Source organism: Hemicordylus capensis, chromosome 3 (genome assembly GCF_027244095.1).
Source record: "Hemicordylus capensis ecotype Gifberg chromosome 3, rHemCap1.1.pri, whole genome shotgun sequence".
NCBI classification, from domain to species: domain Eukaryota; kingdom Metazoa; phylum Chordata; class Lepidosauria; order Squamata; family Cordylidae; genus Hemicordylus; species Hemicordylus capensis.
Window position 1 is genome coordinate 75,673,380 of NC_069659.1, and position 22,282 is coordinate 75,695,661.

At 38.7% G+C, this 22,282-nt stretch overlaps 1 protein-coding gene across 14 annotated transcripts in view; it reads right to left on the bottom strand.

The window, feature by feature from the left end:
• The window catches only part of ROBO2 (roundabout guidance receptor 2), a 735,763-nt gene that overhangs the window by 658,851 nt on the left and 54,630 nt on the right, over nt 1-22,282 (bottom strand). For all 14 annotated transcript variants that reach the window (XM_053307038.1, XM_053307032.1, XM_053307028.1 and 11 more), the window contains exon 2: nt 6,316-6,642. In XM_053307038.1, coding sequence (XP_053163013.1) covers nt 6,316-6,642 — 327 coding nt within the window. The remainder of the gene's footprint in view (nt 1-6,315; nt 6,643-22,282) is intronic.

A 22,282-nucleotide genomic window follows, 5' to 3' on the forward strand; every position in this document is an offset into this window, starting at 1 on the left:
CATAAGTCCTATAAGAAATAGCTTAAATTTAAGAAACTGTGAACATTTTATTTCCATTAATGAAAAGTCATATTTAAGTAGGCATTTGTAAAACTTTAAAAGCAAGTAAGATTTTCACAATACTTGATCTGTGCAAATTTAATTATTTCACAGTACTTCATAAGTACTTCATAACCTACTTAGAACTGTGAAGATAATTTTCAAAAAAGACACATAAAATGTTTTCTATAAGAAAAATAAGCATTACTTCCTAAACACAATAAAAGCAGAAGGCAACAACATAAGACTTACACAGCCAAATGCTCCCATGCCAGAGGTTCCTCACTCCCACCTCAGTTTCCCCAAATGCCAGTGGGAAAATATCAGCAGGGATGGAGAAATTTTCTGGGAGAAATGCCTTGGTAAGTTCGATACAGATAGGCTATATGTGCCTATTCCTCAGCTAAAATGATTTGCTGATATCTGCCATTTATTTTTAATTATTCATTCTCAAAACTCTTACTTAGACCTTCTATTAACTCAACAATTATTTAAGCACTACAATCCAACTGCATGGATTGTATTTCCACTGAAATCAATCTTATTTAGTTCATGGATTCCCTCCTTTTCATTCTCCACAATTACCGTCGATATGGAAACCATGAATACTGAGTAATTGTTTCTATGGGACCCAGAGGAGGGAGAAGGGTTTAGGTTCCTGGAAGTAAAAAAATGTGCCTTAAATGGCTGGAAATTATAGGGGAAGTGCCCTCCAGTGATCAATATTGTTTATTTATTTATTACATTTATAGACCACCTCATCCAAAAGCTCTGGGCAGTGCACAAGTTTTAAAAAACATAAAAACAAATTGCTTAAAACAATATTAAAACAATTTTAAAAATTCAAAGCCAATTAAAACACTTTAAAACAAATTAAAAACCTTGGAAGGCCAGTCCAAACAAGTAGGTTTTCAGGGTTCTCTTAAAGGCCAACAGTGAACCTAAACTGCAGATATCTTCCAGGAGTGCATTCCATAGTCCAGGAGCAGCTACAGAGAAGGCCCGGTTCCAAGTTGCCACCAGACGTACCAGTGGTAACTGGAGACGGACCTATTCAGATGACCTCAACGTGACATGGCAATCGTACATAAGGTAGCCCGGACCCAAGCCGTTCAGGGCTTTAAAGGTAATAAGCAGCACTTTGTATTTTGCCTGGAAACATATTGGCAGCCAGTGCAACTGTTTTAAGACAGGCATAATATGGCCTCTCTGGGTTGTCAGAGACACTAGTCTGGCTACCACATTTTGAACTAACTGAAGTTTCTGAACTACGTACAAAGGTAGCCCCATGTAGAGCACATTGCAACAGTCAAGCCTGGCAGTTACCAGCTGATGCACCACTGTTTTGAGATAATCTCTTCAAGGAATGGATGCAGATGTAAAATCAGCTGAAGTTGATGGAAAGCGCTCCTGGCCATAGCCTCCGCCTGAGATACCAGGGTGAGGCCTGGACCCAAGAGCACTCCCAAGCACTCCCAACCTGTTCCTTCTGGGGGAGTATAACCCCGCCCAGCACAGGAAGATCTAACTCATCCCTCAAATTCCGATCCCTTTTCCAGCCCATTGCTGCCCATAGGTAGGCATTTAAGGAGTGAATTCCATTTCATGAGGAGGAGGAGGAGGAGGAGGAGGAGAAATAGATTTGGGTGTCATCAGCATACTAACAACACCCTGCACCAAATCTCCTGATGACCTCACCCAGCAGTTTCATGTAGATGTTAAAAAGCATTGGTGACAGAATGAACTGTTCTGAGTGACTCCACATAATAGCTCCCATTTGGAAGAGCAACCATCACCAAGATCCACCATCTGGAATCTGCCTGAGAGATAGAAGCAGAACCACTGCAAAGCAGTGCCTCCTATCCCCAACTTCTCCAGGTAATCCAGAAGGACACCATGGTCAATGGTATCAAACACCGCTGAGAGATCCAAAAGAACTTTGATCTGCCTGTCCTGGATGGGGTTACACTCCCCCAGAAGGAACATATATGTAGTTTGGGGTGCTTCTGGATCCAAATCTTTCTCTGGTGTCTCAGGATGAGGCAGTGGCTGGACGTGCTAATTATCAGCTTCAGTCATTATGCCAGCTGCATCCATTTCTCAAGACAAAACCTCAGAACAGTAGTGCATATGCTGGTAACCTCCAGACTAGATTACTGTAATGTGCTGTATGTGGGGATGCCTTTGTATGTAGTCTGGAAATGGGAATTAGTGCAAAATGCGGCAGCCAAGATGGTCTCTGGTCATCCCAAAAGAGACCACAGTACACCTATACTAAAACAACTTCACTGGCTACCACTGTGTTTCCGGGCAAAATATAAAGTGCTGGTTATAACCTATAAAAGCCTAAACAGCTTAGGTTCAGAGTAGTTGAGATAATCTGGGGAGATCTATCTGCAGTTGCCACCAGCTTGTCTGGTAGTTGCCCAGGGAGGGGCTTCTCCAATGTTACCCCAAGACTTTGGAATGCGTCCCCTGTTTAAATATGAACTCCCCATCTCTGAAAACTTTTTAAAAGGCGGTTAAGACACATTTTTAAAATTGGAATCATAGAATTTAACTTTATTTTTAAAAATTAATTGGTTTTAATTTTGTTCTAATTTGTGTTGTTTTATTGTAAACTGCCCAGAGACGGTTTTGGGTAGTATATAAACATGTTAAATAAACAAAGTGTACTTACACTGCAACCCTTCTTGGAAGTAAATTCAATTGAACTAAGTGAAACTTATTTTCAAGTAGATACACATTGAATGGTTCTGTAAGCTTATCTAAAAAAGTAGGAATTGAAGTCAAACTCAGGTGAATGAGAAATTGATCAGAAAAAAACTGAAAATGAAATAATTTGCAGTTACCATTCAGTTAGGAATAGATAAATCAGGAACCATGAGTTACCATTTAGTTAGGAATAGATCAATTAGGGACCACAAACCCAAGGTCCATTAAAATCATTGGCTGACATCCTAACTTAATTTACTTGAGAAAGTGCCATTGACATTAAAAGGAAGGGTTAGGCATGGCAACTGGAAATTAAATTAATAGGATATGTTAGGCATGCCCTTTTGTCCCTTTAATTTCAATGGGACTTCCTTGAACACATTTAGTTAGGTTGTCAGCCATTATTTTTCAGATGTTCTCAGTATCTCAGATATATAAAGACCAAGCTATGTAACAGTGTTCACCCTCCAGTAACTATGATTTATATAATACAACAACTGTATCTGTATATAGGAACATAGGAAGCTGCCATATTCCGAGTCAGACCATTGGTCTATCTAAGCTCAGCATTGTCTATGCAGACTGGCAGCGGCTCCTCCAAGGTTGCAGGCAGGAATCTCTCTCAGCTCTAACTTGGAGAATCCAGAGAGGGAACTTGAAACCTTCTGCTCTTCCCAGAGCGGCTCCATACCCTGAAGGGAATATCTTACAGTGCTTGCATGTGGTTTCCCATTCAAATGCAAATAGGACAAGTCATGCTTGCTACCATAAGACGGGCTCTCCTCTCCATCTCATTGTATTAAAATGTGCCGATTTTGTGTTTCCACATCGCCTGTTATGCTGCAGAAGACATGATTGCTCAACTCTTCACACATACATTGTTGTCTTTAAGCCATTCCAGAAACATCAGATGAAAAGTGCCATTCTTGATTTGAGTGGAGCATTTGCAGAAGATCCTGGGATGGAGGCCTTGTTCTTACAAATAAATGAAAGCTTGTAGCGGATAGTGCTCTTTCCCAGCCTCTATAGCAGGCATGCTTAACTTTGGCACCCCAGCTGTTTTTAGACTACAACTCCCATAATCCCCAGTCACAGCTGCCAATAGCCAGGGATTATGGGAGTTGTAGGCTAGACTATCTGAATAATGGTCCAAGTTGAGCAGGCCTGCTCGCAGTGGCGTATCTAGGGAAAATAGTGCCTAGGGCAAGCACCGAAATTACGCCCCCTGTCCAAACATCTGACACCCATCTTTCAGATAACTTTACCATAATATCAGCTGAAATCTACCTACAGCGGTCCTATTTGGAAGATTCGCAGGCACGTCGTGTATCTAGAGTGTGTCCATGTGGATCTGGCCATATTGAAACAACCGCTCATGTCCAGTTGTATTGCGATTATTATAGAGAAGTAAGATGTAAATTAATAGCCTCACTTTTGAATAATTTCCCTGGCCATCAAGATGAATTTTATTTAAATTACTTGCTTACCAATCCAAATTCTGATGTTGTATATACGGTGGCTAAATTTTGCTATATAATATGTCAAATGTGGACTCACGTGGTGTAATGAACTTTTATTGCTGTTTTTATCTTATTTTTTTATCTGTTTTTATCTTATTGAACTGGTTGATGACTGAAATAAATAGATTGATTGATATCAGCTGAAAAATACAAGTCAAGCTCGTTAATCTTTTAATCTTTCAAAAATTATTTAGCAGAGGATGTAGCCAGACCAAAAAATGCTGGAAAACTACAAATTTCTGTATGCTGGGGCTCATGAAATACCCAAATACTATGTGGAGGTGTACTTGGAAAACTAAACAGAAGTGCCTGTCTAATTCTCTACTATTAAAGGATATACAGAGTAAACTGTGCCACTGCTTGGAATATATTCTAGTATTTCAGAAAGACAGTTAAAATGAGAGAAAGAGAGCAAGAAACTCCCAGTGGGCCTTAATACTAAGGATTTCACACTGATTCAAACTCACCATTAATAGCCATATTATTAAGACATCACATTTAACTCATTCATCACAAGAAACAAAGTAAGAGCAAATGAATACAATCCTAGCTCATAAGCTTCAGCTCATTATTCACAAGCCCTGATTCTCTTTACACAGTGCCAATCTGAATAGGTGTACAGTGATTTATATTAAATTGAATTAAAAATAATACCTGTAGTCCCTTCGGGGAGCTTCCTAAAGGCTGTGGGGGGTCTGTAAAGGCTCCCCCTCCCCCTGCTGGCTTCTAGGGCCTCGCAGGGACCATTTTAGCATGTGTCGTGGCCATTTTTTTTAAAAAAAAAATTTAAATAACCGCTAAAAACAAAATGGCCACCACGCATGCTCAAATGGCCTCTGCGAGGCCTGGCCTGGACTAGGGCCTCACAGAGGCCATTTGAGCATGTGCAGTGGCCATTGTGTTTTCAGCAGCCATTTTTTAAAATGAAATGGCGCCCCCCCTTCAAGTGGTGCCCGGGGCACGTGCCCTGCCTGCCCCACCCTAGATTCGCCCCTGCCTGCTCGATAAGCAGGTTCCAGTCAAAACTGTCAATTGCTTTCTCTACTGTGAATCAAGGAAACATCTTGAGATTTAGAACTTTAGCCTTTCGACGACAACAACAACAGATGTTACCTCTCTTTATAAGGAAAGTCAAACTTCAAGATCAATGGCCCATATTCTCTACAGCATTCACAGGAAATCAGGGGAGCTCTTGATCTTAATGCTGCAAAGTGGGCCAATATATGCTTTATTGTGCTTAATTTTTATAACATATATTTATGTCAAAACAGTTTCTAAAATATGAAAATATCTTAATTCACAAATGTATTATTACCAAGATGTCTCAAATGTGAAAGGTGCCCTTATCTGGATAAAGTTACTTCCATAGATAAACTGTGAATATATTTATTATGCTTTCCTGGATATGCTTTCCTGGATATGCTTTCCTGGAACGGTCCTGGAGCAGCCCAATGCAGACATCTGTGATAACTTCAGTGTCAATAAAAACAAAGCCATCCCTTATGTCTTGCCACACACCACTCCCATAATTAATTATATCTATACTGACTTTATTGTATGAGTGTTTTGAAGGCTCTGATGCTTCCAACAGTACATGGGCAACTTGATGCTACCTGCTCATCTAGAAATAATGGGTCTTGATAAAAACATATGAATAGACAGCACCCTGTATGCTGTGTGATAGATAGATAGATAGATAGATAGATAGATAGATAGATAGATAGATAGATTTTAACATTAGCTGCAGCAAATCCAACGTTAGCTGTAATTTCAAAAGGAAATTATACTTGAAGGAAAGATTAGGCTTCCTCCATGCTAGTGTCAATCATGATTACATGCAGTTCAGAAAAAATACCTTAGTACAAATTGGGCATTATGCATGCTCATTGCACATAGAAAGAGTGACAGAGTGCTAAGCACACTTTCCCTTAAACATGTCCATATTTTTTATAAACATATACTTGACATTATATATAAAGTCCGAGTACGTTGAGCACATTAATTTTTTTCATGAAGTTTGGACATAGTAGAGGTTACTTACATGCTACTTCCAGAGAAGCATTACGACTCACAGCTTCCCCCAGATAGTTCCTTGCAACACACACGTAACTTCCTTCATCTGGTTTACTCCTGCGACCATGTACAATGCGTAAAAAAAATAAAGATCCACTAGGGAGTAGCATGCGATGTGACCGGGGATCATCTTTATCAGTCTCCACACGTTCTCCATCTTTGTACCACTCAATAGTGGGAGTTGGCCTTCCTTCAGCCTTGCAGTTCAAAGTTGTTGGCTCTCCTTTAGAAACAATCACATCTGATGGATGTTCTACAATTCGAGGTGGAAAGTCTTCCTGGCGAAGTCGAGATCCTAGTGAAAACAGGAAAAGAGCGATATCATCAGCAAGTTACTTTTTAAACTAACTTCTTGTCATTTTTAAAAAGTGTATATTCGACAAGACAGAAATTAAAGTGTTGCTTCCAATAATATTTTAGTGCCCTTAACCCATATCACCACATTTATACAATCACACATTCTATGCCTGCATTCACCTCATTCTAAAGAGGCCAATCAGTTGTTTGCAGATGTAACAGGTTAGAACAGACACTGTTAGTTTGGGTTTAAATTAATGTAGGAAAAACTAAAACTACAAGTTTTAATTCAAAATGGGGGCTTGACAGCTGGCAATACATACACTTTTTCCATCTTTGTAATCAAGGTTTTTAGTATCTTCCTTTCTGTAAGACAGCCCCCTCTTCCACCTGCCTACCATTTATAAGCAATGCAAACTAGATACACAATTTTAATTGATGTTCTGTAATAGCAACATTTGTACTAACACCAACGCTTCAGCAAATTCAAGTCAGTTTTAGCATTCCTGTCTAAGGGACCCACAACAATCCATTTCAATGAATTATCCCCTGACAAAATCATCATCCAGTATCTGCACAGGGAGTAGTTTTAGGATGAAAGTAAACATGTTTGTACACATGCCATATTCAGTGCAAATGTACGTTTCTCTAGCAGGGCAATCTCTAGGGAAAAAATTCTTAAGTAATCAGTTTCAACCAGGCAAAAGTAAAATAGAGAAGACACCTAGGGCCAATAACATCACCTACACAGTGCAGAATCAAAGGGAAAGAACTGTGGTGTGCAACAACAAGGCAGTGGATTTAAATCAGGAATATAAACAATTTAATGAAATAGATAGTATGTATAGAGGGGCAAGTGCGGTTCTGCCATAAGTGCTCTTGCAGCTGGCTGTTTGTTAGTCCGGCCTCCACTCCAGGACTGGAATACAAGTAACTAAAGCCCCATTCAAAAGCTGGCCTGGATCAAGGAATGGAACAACCAAACACACCACAAACAGTTCCATCCCTTCCAGTCCCTGCAGTCTTGGAATATGGTTTTATAACAAGCACAATGAACATATAAACATATGTGCACCAGTTAAAGAAAAAGAAAGATGCTTGGTGGGATGCCAGGTTGTTAATGCTACTTTGGAACTAACAATTCCTCTGTTGGAAGTGAAGGACTTTGCGCTGTCTCTTGTCTCAAAGACATAGGAGGACAGACTAGTGAGTCAGAGGGCTAGAGGGTCAAGACACTGGTCATCCCTTCTCTACTTCTCTGACACTATCCCTTTGATATGTAGATTGCTAATCTTAGGGACTTCCTTCTTTCCAGCCACTTCCTTCCTTCTTCTCTTCCCATCCTTCTACTTTGCAACATGCAAGCTCCTCTCCCCTGCACCATGTGTGCAGAGATGCAGAATCGATCTGCATCCAGCTAGATAGATAGATTAGAGATCCTAACTCCTCACTTTCCTATCTAGAATGGAGTTCTCTAATAAATATCATATTGATTTGAAACTATGAACTGGCTCCAAGTTATTTTACTCTCAGCATACACGCATGCCTAACTAAATTCCGCTATGTTGTGCCTCTGTGCACTCTGCTATATATTTTACAAAGACGCCATATATCCTCAGTCTTTCTTCTCCAGAGACCTACTCCATAAAAACTGGTCTCACAAAGGAAAGATTTAACAAAAGTAAGTATCTACAATTTCAAGGCAAAAATGATGAAAACTTTGAAATTTGGCTATGAATCTTTTTTGCATAGACCTCTTTAATGTGAACAGAAAAAAATCTATTTTTAAAAACAATTTTTCTTCTATTACCTTTTGCCATCTAACAATACAGCCACAACATCTTCAATTGCTATATTCTATTTCATTCCATAGAGATGTTCCTTCTGTCATTTTATTTTTCCTTCAAATGCCACCAAGAGATAAACTCTCATGATATCTTAATTATGACTCTGTAGAAGGGCATACATAATTTGCTGAAAGGATTATTGTTTCAGTGCACAAATTGCTGTTCAGAGCTGCTGTCCAAGCACACAAGACTGCTATCACAACAGATTGTTATGGTTATCAAATCACCAAAGCCATTACAGAGAAAGGAATTTTAGGTGACATATTTAGTCAGTGGAAAAGAAGCCCGAAGCAAATGTTGGGCACAGAGTAGTTTCTGTTTGTAATAGGATAACTGAAAAGTGCCAGGTAGAACAAGCCACATCTTCTAGGCTTGCGGCAAGTGAGAATAACTGCTTGAACAACCACTCATACTCAACAGGATCAGGTCTGCGTTGCCTTGTGATTGCACAGGAGTCCCAATATGGAACATACCAATGCTGGAATGCTGTGCATCCAGCACTGAATAAACACCCCCAACTATCTGTAGGCTGAAAATGTGGAAGCAGGGACATTAAGTACTAGCAAACCATGTTATGGAAACAGATTGAAAACAAAACAGCCTATGGCCAGGCTACACCATTATGTAGGCAATGCTACTATGCTCACACATTTGTGCCAAATGTGCAAGTTGGGACTGGGTTCAACCCAATCTGATCTGACCTTGCATATGTTGGTTCAAAGGTCCTTTGGAACCTTCCAAATGTAAGGATTGGAGTTGGGGTCAGGGTCAGACAAACCTGAATTCCCCCCCCCCAAGTAACCATGCATACTCACTGTGAACCTGGAAGAAAAGTAACTAACAACACCAGAGAGTCACAGTGAAACTGATGTAATGAAACTGATGTATCAGAGAATTACAGGAGAAACCCAGAAATCAGCCACTTATGAGTCACAATGGAGAGAGAAAATTTAAAATCTGTTTGGAAAGAGAGTGAGATTTGCACAGATGGGTGGGAGATGGTTTCCCACCCCAGCCACAATTGCTTCTTTTAAAAAAGCAGTCTCATCACAGCTTGGAGCTCTGGAAAGCTCCGATTTTATCAGAAGAGGATCAGAAAAGTCCAATCCAAACTTGACTGTGCAAGTTCGGCTTTGGACTCTCTCTGAACCACTCTGATTAAATCAGACCATATCCAATGTTACCCATTCAACTTTGCACAGAATTTCTAACTATTTCATTGTCTAATTAGTTATAAATATTCTTTCACGATAGTGCATGATCATGTGAGACCACTAGCCCAGCTACCTCAGCACTCTCAACACTGAATGGAAGCAGTTATCCAGATTTCAGAGAAGGGTCTTTCTCCGCCCTACACAGAAAAGCTGGGGACTGAACCTATGACCTTCTACATGCATCCAATTTATCCACTAAACTACAGCCACTCCTCAAGTTTCATAAAATGATCCACTAAAAGGTTGCAGTGTTAGAAACATCAGTCTGCAAAGCACTATAATTTTTTTCATTTGTATACTGTCCTTTGTCCTAAGACCCCAGGGTAGTGAACAACAAATAAAACAATCATAACATTTCATTAAAAAGACACTAACAATCAGCAAACAGTTACAACCATTAGGGAAAACACTATCTGGGATACAGTAAGTAGTCCAGGAAGAAAGGGACTACCTTCCAAAGATGGTATAATGCCCAGCAACAAGTACCTCACTAATTTGGACACACAGCAATGTTCCTTTAACACATTGCTTGTCTTGAACATATCTCCAGAGAATACCAATACACTTAAACTAGTTCAGGTTACAGAACCCTTCCAATATCTGATGGGATCTATATTTGATTATGCATAAAGTTAGAGGTAATTAGGCATAAAGTTAGAGGTATTAAAAGCATTCTAACAAGACATTTTCAGATATGAAGAAGAAGAGATGTGCAGTAAAATTCTAATGTGGGAAGTGGACTGGAAGAAAACATGTATGTATTTAGGGTGTTATTGCAGGATGGATTAACTAATATTGTCACCTCTTCTTCCATAGCAGCCATGTTTCAAACTATGCTGTTTTTCTTTTTTTACAGTTTGGGATAACTGCCTTTCTTTTCCTCTCACATACTCAAAGTGATTATGTTATGCCCACCCCAATTGAATTCAATATAAATCCAGGAATTTATCATTTTGGCCTGTAATTCTCAATTTTCTAGCATTCTTTTCTGCATTCAGAATTAAATGGAATGCCCTTGGGCCTGATGACTGAGCATACATGCTGAGTCACCATGCCAACTCCTGACACTTGTTTAGACAGTACTTACTGATTTTTCCTCAACTCTCCTGCTTCACTGAGTTACAGTCAAGGTTGGCAGATACCAGGAATGTCACTTGTAATATCGTCAATCCGAAGGCACTGCTATAGAGTCTCTCTGGCATTTTTGATGCATGTTCTTGCTTACCATTTCTATTTCACTACACGTCAGATTTCTCTGAAGAATGAGAATAATCCCATTTTGAAATTCCTACTTTATCCAAATTAGTACTGTTTCTTTCTTTCTTTCTTTTTTGCTGCTCAAAAAGGACCATATAGGATATGCTTTCTAGTTCAATATTTTTGTTTAATTTTCTTTATTGGATTAACATCTCTGTTGCTTCCACTAATGCACAACACACCACCACATAAGCAGAAACCATATAACACTTCATTGTACAGCTATGACAAAGCTTCCTTTAAAAGCTTTTGCCTGGGGTGTGATTTATTTAATCCATTCTGTTCTACCGTGAGCTGCACTACAAGGGCACAGAAATGAGAGGTGACAGAATGAGAGGAAGCTGGTCAGTCCTCGTGTTGTTTTATACCATGGCAGTAAATCTGTGAATGAGATCTAAAAGCAGTAGTAGTCATACAGTGAAAAGGATATGCTAGGGAAACAGATGGTACCATTTCGGGTCATAAACATTAATTGACTACTTATTTTTTATAATCATGATGCATGCGGTCTGCCTCCACCCACAAAGCAAGTAAAACTATTTAAACCTTCCACTGATCACATATGTTGCATGCAACTGAATTTCAAAGCACATAATGCTCTCTTTTGTCTCAAATGGTGCAGCAGGTAACAAGAACTCTACAGTAAAAATTTTATTGGCCTTTAAAAATATGACAGAACTATTCGTAAATAATTTCAATTTCAACTATATATATTTGTTCTCAACAAAGTTTACAGATAGGGTGATCACTACCAATCCAATCCAATCCAATCTTTATTACGGACACAGACAAGGTGATCACTATCCATACCCCAATACAGGATAATTTATAGTTGCTGAAAGCAAAGTTTTAGACCAAAAAGAAAGATACAACATTCAGGGTATTTTGCATACCATTTCATAATAGAACTATTTTGCATAGTAAGACAATGCATATAGTAATAACAGTAATATTACTGTGATTTGCCTTTCCAATAGACTACTTACGATTCAATCACTGAAGGAATGTAGTGAACAAGTACATTTGGAGAACAGCAGTTCAGTTTGCATTGACCATATTCAGTGCATACTTTCATTGAGATCTGGGACTAATTAAATATTAATGAGGGAGGGAAAGAAGTGAACAGCTCTCAAAACTATTTTCACTGCTCATGAACTAAGATGCAGCTCTTGGTTGCCTTGGCTATGCAGAAATAGCTGGGCAGAGTCTCAGTATATCCCACTAGAGTTGTGGGCAGCAGAAGAATATTCTGGTTAGAAAACATATTCAAACCATTTATGTTCTAAAGAATGCTATTCTTTTCAACACCTTGTTGTAGCTTGAAGAAAACCTGCTAAAATATGCTAACCATAAAGGCTGAGTCTGTGGTATATATTTTAGGGCTTATTTTTACGTTCAAGTGCTCAAAGTTGTCCTATAAGGCAGATTTTAAGCCTCTCCCAAGTAGTTATTTATCCTGCAGCATATTGAATAAAGAGTTATTTATCCTGCAGCATATTGATAAAAGAATAGAATCAGAAAGTCAGCTATCTCGATGTCAATCCTAGTCTGCAGAATTAGGGCAGACCAGTGCAAACATCAGTCATGAATTTCAGGTGCAGCAAATATAACTCTCTCCAACAGAGTGTTCATGCACATGCACAAATCTTTCTTGTTTTCCTCCTCAGGGAAGAACCTGCCTCTCATCATTAATGTGATTGCTACATCTTGGCCATAAAACAACATATTACTCAAATATATACAGTACAGTGTATACAGTACCTTATTAAAATGGTAGAAAGAGGGGGCTATTACTAGTAGCTAGGGATTGATGTGCTTTAAGGATCAAGACAGGACTTCACATAACCATGCAGCTGGATTTATGAAGAGAAATTTATTGCAAAACAAAGCCCACCAAATTTCTTCTGTGCCAAAAGGAGTTGCATGCTTGATGAAAACTACATGGGGCTAACATAAGAGTCAACAGTACCAACTCATCTAGAGAGAGGTTCCTGTTTCTTGGCACAATAACAAATCCTCAAGCGGAGAAGGGCTAGGGGTGAGATTTTTCCTCTCTGTAAGTAACTTAATGAATGAAGTACTAATTAACATTATGGCATTGATAAATGGAGAGAGAGATTAGGGATGTACTCGATATTCAGGCCTTCCCAGATGGACTGTCAAAGCCACATTAATTCCTATCTCATTGGAGCATCTGCTTCTCCCATAATCCACTGCCCCTTGGTACGAAGAACACAAACTGTTGTGACTCAATTCGATTTATATCAATCTAATTTCTTTTAATCCAATTTGTATTCCAATCTACTACCTTCTAATCACTTAAATCTTCAGCCTCCATCTGGTAAATTTTCTCACAAAATTAACCGAGCAGATGCCTCTACAATTGTCTTCCACAGTCAGGCTAATCACGCCCTAGCAGTGGCCCACAGAACATTCTCAATAAGTACGTGACTTCCTCTGTTGCCCTTCTTGTTACAAACATGGTGATGCAGGAAGGCCACTTTGCTCACCATTAAATGGACTGATTTGCATAACATTTTCACAGCAAAATAAGGAATATTAAAAATGATAGAAAGGAAATGTTTAGGAAGGCCAGTTGTCAAATGGATGATTCATTTTTTCTTCCTTGGAAGACACAAAATGGACTTTGTTGTAGCTTTGAACATGACTGTTTAGATGGCTTAGGTAATACTGAATGGTGAACTATAAATTATGGTACATTGTGATACTGGTGCTAAATTGACAAAGATATGCAGGAGCTCTTGAGGAAAGAAGGAAAGAGAAATCACATAGTTCTTTCAAAATATTGGAATATGCATGCATGGTTATGTGTTCTGCATAATTAAACTAATATATATTTAATATTGATCAGGGTTAGTCAATATTTGCCTTTTTTTTTAAAAAAAAAGAGAGTTCACAACAATGAATCTACAGGTAGATATAAACAGGTTTGTGCATTTGCCAGAACTCACAGTTTAGGGCTTTAGCATAGCAAATGTGAGTTAATTAAACACTACACTGTATGTGCATACAGGTGTCCATACACAGTCTTTGACCAAGGCATTTGCCAGCTCATCAGCAGTAAGTAATTTTTTTGGCTGGCAAGCATGTAGTGCTGGTAAATCATAGCAGAACTTCTTGCCTGCACTTTCCCCCTCAGCAAGGCAGCCAATGGAAGGAAGTAATCAGAGGAGGGGAAGGACATAGGACTTTGAAAATAATCCCAATGAAGCTTCAAAGAATAATCTGTACCTACAGAGAAAGGAGGAGTACAGAGAGTGGGGGAGAAGAGAAGCAGGAGTTCATTATCATTATCATGCTTCTTTCTTTGCCCTCTCTGCTTCTCCTGATTATTCTGTACAGTTTGATTATTTCCATAAGCTTCTGTGCTTGTTTTCAAAGCCTCATTAACTGCCCTTACCCTCCCATGCCTGTTCTGTTCAGCCCAGTGTGCTGAGAGCCGCTCTTTCTTGCCTCCTTCTCACATCAGTTGTGAGAAAGAACTAATCAGGCAGGAGCATATAGGATACCATGATGAGAAATTGCCAGGGAGGAGGGACTTAGGACAGAGGAAGGCAATTGAGAAACTTAGAGAAGGAGGGACTTCCTGCCATCTCTTGATAACAGCAGGATAAAGGGCATGTACCTTTATAGGAAGCATGTGAGATGGAACTTGGCATTTGGGCAGAAGCTAGACTAGAAGCAAGAAGAAAGGTTGTTGGCTGGTGTGTTCTCTGGGGCCTAGGGATTATAACTAAAAGTTTTTTCTTCTTTTGTTTGGAGGCTGAAGCTCCTTTAAAACTTGTATCATCAAATCCAGTTTACTAGCAATACTTCAGTGAGTGGTTTGGATTTATTTGTTGTGGTTTCTGCAATATATATATTTTACTTCTGAATGTTTGTGGGTTTTTTTTCATTTTTACATATCTCACAGCAGGTTTTACCAAGCAAGGTATCCTGCTAACATTCTTTCTGTGAGAGTATTCTAAGTGGGATTTAGCTCATATTATTCATTTGGCCAAGGGTGCTGCTTGCACAAAAGCAAACACCATTCCATTTCCCAAATTCTCTGCATATTCTACAAAATTTGGGGGTGGGTGGGTCAATACAAATAATGTGTTTTTGGTTGGTGCACCAAGCCAGTTTGTGGACCTTTGTCCATACACAGGTACATATTTTGATTGTACATGCATTCATTTTCAGTTTTCATCTATATACAAGCATCCTCAGTTGAGGATTATAGATAGGAAGTGTGCTGAAGGGGTTCATATGTGGTTAGGATTATTCCATTGTGCCTAAATCCACAAGATTTGCTATACTTCCTGTTACAAAATGTTATGACACATGTATCAGAAGTGGCCTCTGCACTTGTATACTTGGACTACTAAACACACTTATTTGGTAGCCCTTTCTGTAATCTTGGCAAAACCTTGCAAGTACATTGACAGATTTACTCACATTAATTCATTAGATTTTATCCTGCCCTTCTTTGAACAGACTCAGTGTTCCCACTCCTAATTTTATTCTTGCAACACACACTTCAATGCACAATACATACTTCTACCAATTTTTTACTTTGTGGGCTGCTCAGAATGATATATGTCTAAAGTCATGTGACAAGATGAGAATGTCATTTTGAGTAGCAACGAGTGAAATGTCTGCATTTTGCTGCCTCCTCCTCCACTCGTCATCAAATCCTTTATATGCTCTTCCCAATTACTATTTGCTCTGTGCCTGCAGTGACAGGTGGTCTAGATTTTCCACTTAGAAAATCTGGTCACCCTACGTTTGCAACACCTCTCCACTTAGTGTCATCTGTGAATTTAATTAACATGCAGTTTACCCACTTGTGCAGATTAATGAAGATGTTAGCTAAAGCAGAACCCAAACAAAATCTCTTTATCAAAACAACTGACACCCTCCTCCAAATCTATACATTCCTGCCTATCATTACCCTTTATTATAGCCGTTCAACCAATTATCAGCCAAATAATAATGACCAGATCCAGGTCAACTTGCATTAATAATCCAAATGCAGTTGTATGGTACATTGAGTTATAGAAAGTGACTAGCTTATACATATCCGAGAGAGAGGGGGAGGGAGAGAGAGAGAGAGAGAGTTTTATGTATGTATGTGTTTGTGTGTGTGTGTGTGTGTATACACATACACACAGACCAACTGCTCACTGTTTGTGCCATTTAATTTGGAGGCACTAATATAAATCTCACTGTCCTTAATACTTTCATTCTACTTACTTCCTACCAATAAATCCAATGTAGTCAACCTCATTGTTCAGTCAGAGTCAGAAAATACCAGTACTTGTAGTAATACAGTCCAGATGGAACCAGCTAGCAGAGGGAGGTGAAGTAGTTAGATAAAACAAGATGAGGATAGGTTTAATGTACTTAACAGTTACCTAGGGTTCTGAAGTGAGAGATTAGGAATAGAAAGCAAATGGTTGAAAAGGGAGAGAAACATGTTGTTTTTCTCATTAAAATAGTGTAGCAGTAGTATAAGCCAGAAGATCTGATTATTCATTATCTTTTCCTTCAGCCATACAAGTAAATATAAGGAAATCATAAGCCTTCTAGTAACATTACAGTTTTATTACCAAACTTAAAACAGGTAACATGACATCTACTGTTAATATAATGGGTATGATCAACCAATACAATTCCTTTCTGAAAGAAAAATTAAAAAAAAAATCATCCTAGGACATGTTAGGAAAAAACACATCAGGAGTAAAAGCACAATTATCTCATTTGCCTCACTGGCCAGTTTTGGAGAGGCTCTTACATTTTTCTGGGAGTCACCTTCAGTAAAGAATTGTTCCAATCCCACTTTTGGAATACATCACTCCTGCAAGGTACACTGACAGCAGTTCTAGACCATCACTAAGACACTATTTCAGCAAATCCTAGAACTATCCAGCTTGAGAACTCCTGATATGGCACGACCAGAACTTGCAAGCCCAGGTCTAGACAATAGGATGACCTCTATAGACAATTACAAGCAGTAGGGTGGTTACCATGTAGTTAGCATTGGGGGAAAAGGTTTTGCAAGATCATCAGTACAGTTTACAAGCAAAATGAAGCAACTTTTAAACATATGTTTCATTTAAAAACACAGCAAAAGTTGCAAACAATAAGGAAATTTGGAATATGGAGAAAATGAAAAGTGATACACACATTAATTGTGTGTATCAAACACACAATACAAACAGTAACTGACTGGCTAACATATTGAAAGAAAATACAAACAGTAACTGACTGGCTAACATTTTGAGGTTACCTTACTTCAGCAGATGAAGTTTAGTTCTGGGCAATTTGGCTGAAGGAATACGAATCCTTACAGCATCTCCTTTAGATACCAGCTCAGAGGAAGAGAATTAGCAACAACCTTCTTAGGCTGGGGCTCAAATATTTATAGGAACTGAAGAAGGGGAAGGCTCCCAACTTTTCCAGGGATGGACAATCCTGGATCCAATAAGCAGGATCTCTGATGTGATCCAAGTCCCTGGTCAATCTGAATATAGGGCTTTCCGTCCAAATATACACAGTTCCTCCTAAATGAGTTTGACTTACATGACTGAAGGTGGGTCTTGAGTGGACTAGTTCTCCTTTGTGAAAAAGGAACTAAGGATGTATTTGGTTGCTAATCCACATGATGAAAACCGCAAGTGGTGGATTTATTCAGAGTGCACAACAGGGAGTGGAAATCCCAGAAATCTACATAAAGACTGCTAATTATGAACTCCATAGAACTAAGATATCTTGAACTAAACTTCAAAAATAAAAATAGGGTGGGGGTATAAATGAAATTGAAATTTCAGCAGCCCGTGGAAGAAATTACTTCCATTCAAGTCTTCTAATTGCAAATATCTTATAATATTTATTTATTCTGCACTGTTGCCATTTCAAATGAATGGGCAACAATGTAGCAAGTAATACAAAAGCTTGTAGATACAGGTTTAAGAGGCCCAGTCAAAATGCAGCTCTGTTTTATGTAAATTTTGTAATATGGGATGTATTAGGGTTGGGATATAACTGGATTAATTTTCCAAACTACATTTCACTAATGTATGAACATATAAAGCTATCTTAGTGGATATATTCTTGTATGAGTAAATTGCAAAGACTGCTTAAACCCATTATGCTTTTAGAACCTGAAGCTTGAAGGTTACATAAAAACCACTAAAGATAGTTTCTAATTAGACAAGTTATATAGCAAGAAAAGAAAAAAACAACTCACAAATAATTCAGTATTAATTGGATGTCTCGCTGAACATTCATTACCAACGTTAGATTCAGAAATGACTTGACTAGCAATCCAAAGGTTGCTGGTTCGAATCCCCACTGGTATGTTTCCTAGACCATGGGAAACACCTATATCGGGCAGCAGTGATATAGGAAGATGCTGAAAGGCATCATCTCATAATGTGCGAGAGATGGCAATGATAAACCTTCCTATATTCTACCAAAGACATGCTCAGGCTCTATGGGCGCCAGGAGTTGACATCGACTGGCCGGCCCACCTTACCTTTACTCAACAAACATTTCCCAAGTTATTTTAAATAAAAATACAAAGAAGTATTATTGATCACAACATTTTATGAATTTGAAAGACCTAAAATGTTAGTTTAAATTTCTTCCTTACCGACTTGAACCTTCACCAATCAGCAGTTCTACAGACCTCATATGTACACAGAAAATACAAAGTATATGGCTCAACAAATAAACTATGCCAATTACACAGATAAAGAACACACATGCGTCTGAACTTCTAATGGATAGTTAAACCATGCAGAAGTGTGGTACAGTGGCTAGATTAAGACCTAGACACAGATAAGCCCAATTTAAAATCTCTGTTCAGAGCCACTTCACACTTTGAGGTACCTGTGTTTGCCATAGCTACAATGATGTAACAAAAATGAGTACCACATAAAGTACTCATGTCCATGAAATAAACTGGACTGCCTTGGAAAACCTAGCCTATCACAAAGGACTACTGTGAAGTTAAAACATCACAACACATCACATCCTTAGAGGAAATATTTACAAAATGCAGCAGCCATTCAAAAGCCACAGGACTTACAGAAGGAACTTTTATTACATACTGAAATAGAAAATTAAAAAGTGAACCGAGAACAACTTTTTCTGCAGTGATTTATTTATTTATTTATTTTATATACCGCCCTTCCAAAATGGCACATAGTTTAGTTAAAACTGCAGGTTCTGAATTAAAGTCTTACATGCATTTAAAAATATTATTTCTGAATCCATGCAATACGTTTTCTTAATTTCTCAATTTTAAAATAGTACATATAGATAAGGAAAATAAATAGAATTTAATCACTTTGGGCCAAAGCATACTCAGAAGCTATGATTCTAAATGAACTACATGATCACTGTAGACAAGACTGTTTATTGTTATCAGTTCACTTTATAATTAAAAAAGGCAAGAGGGCAACCAGGCTGTGAATTAATGGTACCAAAAGGGAACTCCGTGCTCAAGTCAGGAACTGCGTATCAGCACTGCTTAACACACTATGTGATATGGGAGCACAGAGGGGTATCTCACTTTGCCAAGCCTTCAAACTTCTAGATTTTGCCTTATTGCTACCAAAAGACTCCAGACATACTTTTTAGACAGAGTGATCCAGCTTTATGTTGCATAAAGCAGTCAAAAATCTAAGAGCAAAAGAAAGAAAACAGGGTATCTTGTGAGAGTTCAGGACACTAAAGGCAGGCTGGAATGGATGAAGATAAAGGTCTAGTTAAAATCTGGCAAAATCTGTTTGAATCCATCCCATGATGATTTCTATAGGCTCCTTCCTCACCTCCCACCCCACAGATAGAGGCAAAGTCTTGTTTAGATTGGCATTTACTAATCAGGATTAAGCTGAAAATGGGGCAAGGCATTTGTGGTCAGGAATGGAGTCTACAGCTTTTTCTTTGAAATGTTTTTCGTTTTCAACAATGAAACCCACCCATGAGACTTAGGAGAAAAATGCAACAAAAAGCTGACCAGAGACTGTGCCTATTCAAATGAACTTGAGCCAGGAACATTCAGGTCACATCAAGTCCACACAGCAGCAGTGTTCTCAAAAGAAATCACTCAAATAAAAAATGTGCAAAGCTAATGGCAACAGTGGAAGGAAATTACTTAATATTCACACTGACAAAAAAGGATTAATCATATGAAATTGGCATTTTTGTTGAGAAGCTCACTGAAGTTCTATATTCTTGTTTTATGAGAATATTGCTCCTTCACAGTAGAATATTAGATCTTATTTCTCGAAACACTGCAGCTTGTTCCTGTCATTAATGGATGACTAATAGAAGACTTATTTACTTTAACTGTCATTTAATCATGCTACTCCCTTGGTCATTCTATTTGGGGAAATTTTCTGATTTTTTCCTTTAAATGCTTGCAGGATTAAATCATCAGTTTTAATTCAAATGTCATAGCGTAGGAGCCAGCATAGCATAGTGGTGAGAGTGCTGGACTAGGACCGGGAAGACCCAAGTTCCAATCCCCATTCAACCATGAAACTGACTGGGTGACTCTGGGCTAGTCATCTATTTCTCAGCATAATCTACCTCACAGCTTGTTGTTGTGAGGATAAAAATAATCATGTACACCTCTCTGAGCTCTTCAGAAGAACAGTGGGATATAAATGTAATAAATAAATAAACAAATTGTCCTACCTAAGGGATATCGAGTCAAAGATGGAAGGACAAGGCAAAATTACTTTAAAAACAAAAAACAAAAATACCAAAGTGAATCATAATCCTATCATACGACTATGAAAATAATAATATCAGAAATAAGTATTTAAAATGAATTACTATTAGTGTCAATAAAGGGCATTACACCACTACGGGGAGGGATGTGAGCGTATTTTTATTTTCTTCTGGTATCTCAATTAAACCTTGAATGAAAATTAAGGTAAGGAATTATTCTGGTGTAGATGGAGGTTTAGCCTCTCTCAAATGACACATTAATTTATAGAGGATCATTAACTCTCAGAAATTTTCCCATCCATTCCCTTTGAACAAGAGGGTCCAACTGTCTCCATTTAGATGCCAAGCAGCTTTTGATGCTTGATAAAGGCAAACAAGTTCCTTATGAGGATACAATAGTTGAGTTATATCCAAAATTAGTGGGGCTCAAGCTTAGGACTTTTTTCAAGAGGGCATTTCAAAATTTCTTCAAAGCTATCCAGGATCATTTTCTATGAAGAGTGAGAGAGCAGGAACTCCCATCATCAGTAGAAGTACTTACTTTCCATACCCCTTCCAACACTTAAGGCTGTACTGGGGGAAAATTCTATATCATCTAACTGAAGTGCTAGACCATCTACTCGTTATCTTATACTGGATTTGAAGCATAGATCTATGCATAGATAATTGCATAGATCATAATTTCCAATGAAGGGTTCCAGATTTTCCTGCACTGATTCTTTCAAGTCCTGCTCCCATGGCAAGGCATATGAGAGGAGGGTTTTTAGCAGATAGCTTGTTCCAACTCCCATGACTCTCCTGTTGTCCATGTCAAGATCATGGCTTGCTACTTCATAGCCTAGGCCCAGGTAGCTGTCTGGTGCCACATAGAGGAGTGGGCCTTGCACTGGACCAGATGGTTCTGCCAGCTAAGAGGGCTTGGTCACTGGAAAACCACCTGCACCAGGAAACCTTCCCTTCAGCCGAGTCAGGTATGCCTCAGAGGAAGCATGAGTTCTGGGTTGACAAAGGAAATGTAAATGTCCAAGAAGCCATAAGCAGCTTCACCTTGTTCAAGGCTCTTTAGGGAGTAATCAAACTTAGGAACTGGCTTTGAGTATACAGATTAGAAACAACAGAGCCCCCATGTCTTGGCCATCAGCTGAACAGTCACAGAATAAACAGCTCATCCAAACACTACCTGATCACCTGAGAAGGCGATTAAGTCTACTACATTCAATCTTCAATTAAATTATGTCCTTTGGGAGATTTAACCTGGACAAATACTGTAAAAAGTAATGTCTTTTTCCTGTAAAAAGTAATGTCCGAATCTGTGCACAATCCAATCCTCCTGTAACTGGTGTGATTGCTCTTAGGACACTTGATCATGCTGGGAAGTAGTAAGGTCTGCTACTGTTGTGGGGATTCAATAGCACAAAATCCAGTGCCAAGTTACAGCTCCAGAGGATACTTCCACTAGAACACCTGAACCAGCCTTCAGGCCTCTTCCCTTGCCCCACTGCTGAAATCACTTGGCTGTTGAATCTCAAGTTAGAACACTGGATCGCATTATTCAGAATCACTAGCAAAGCCC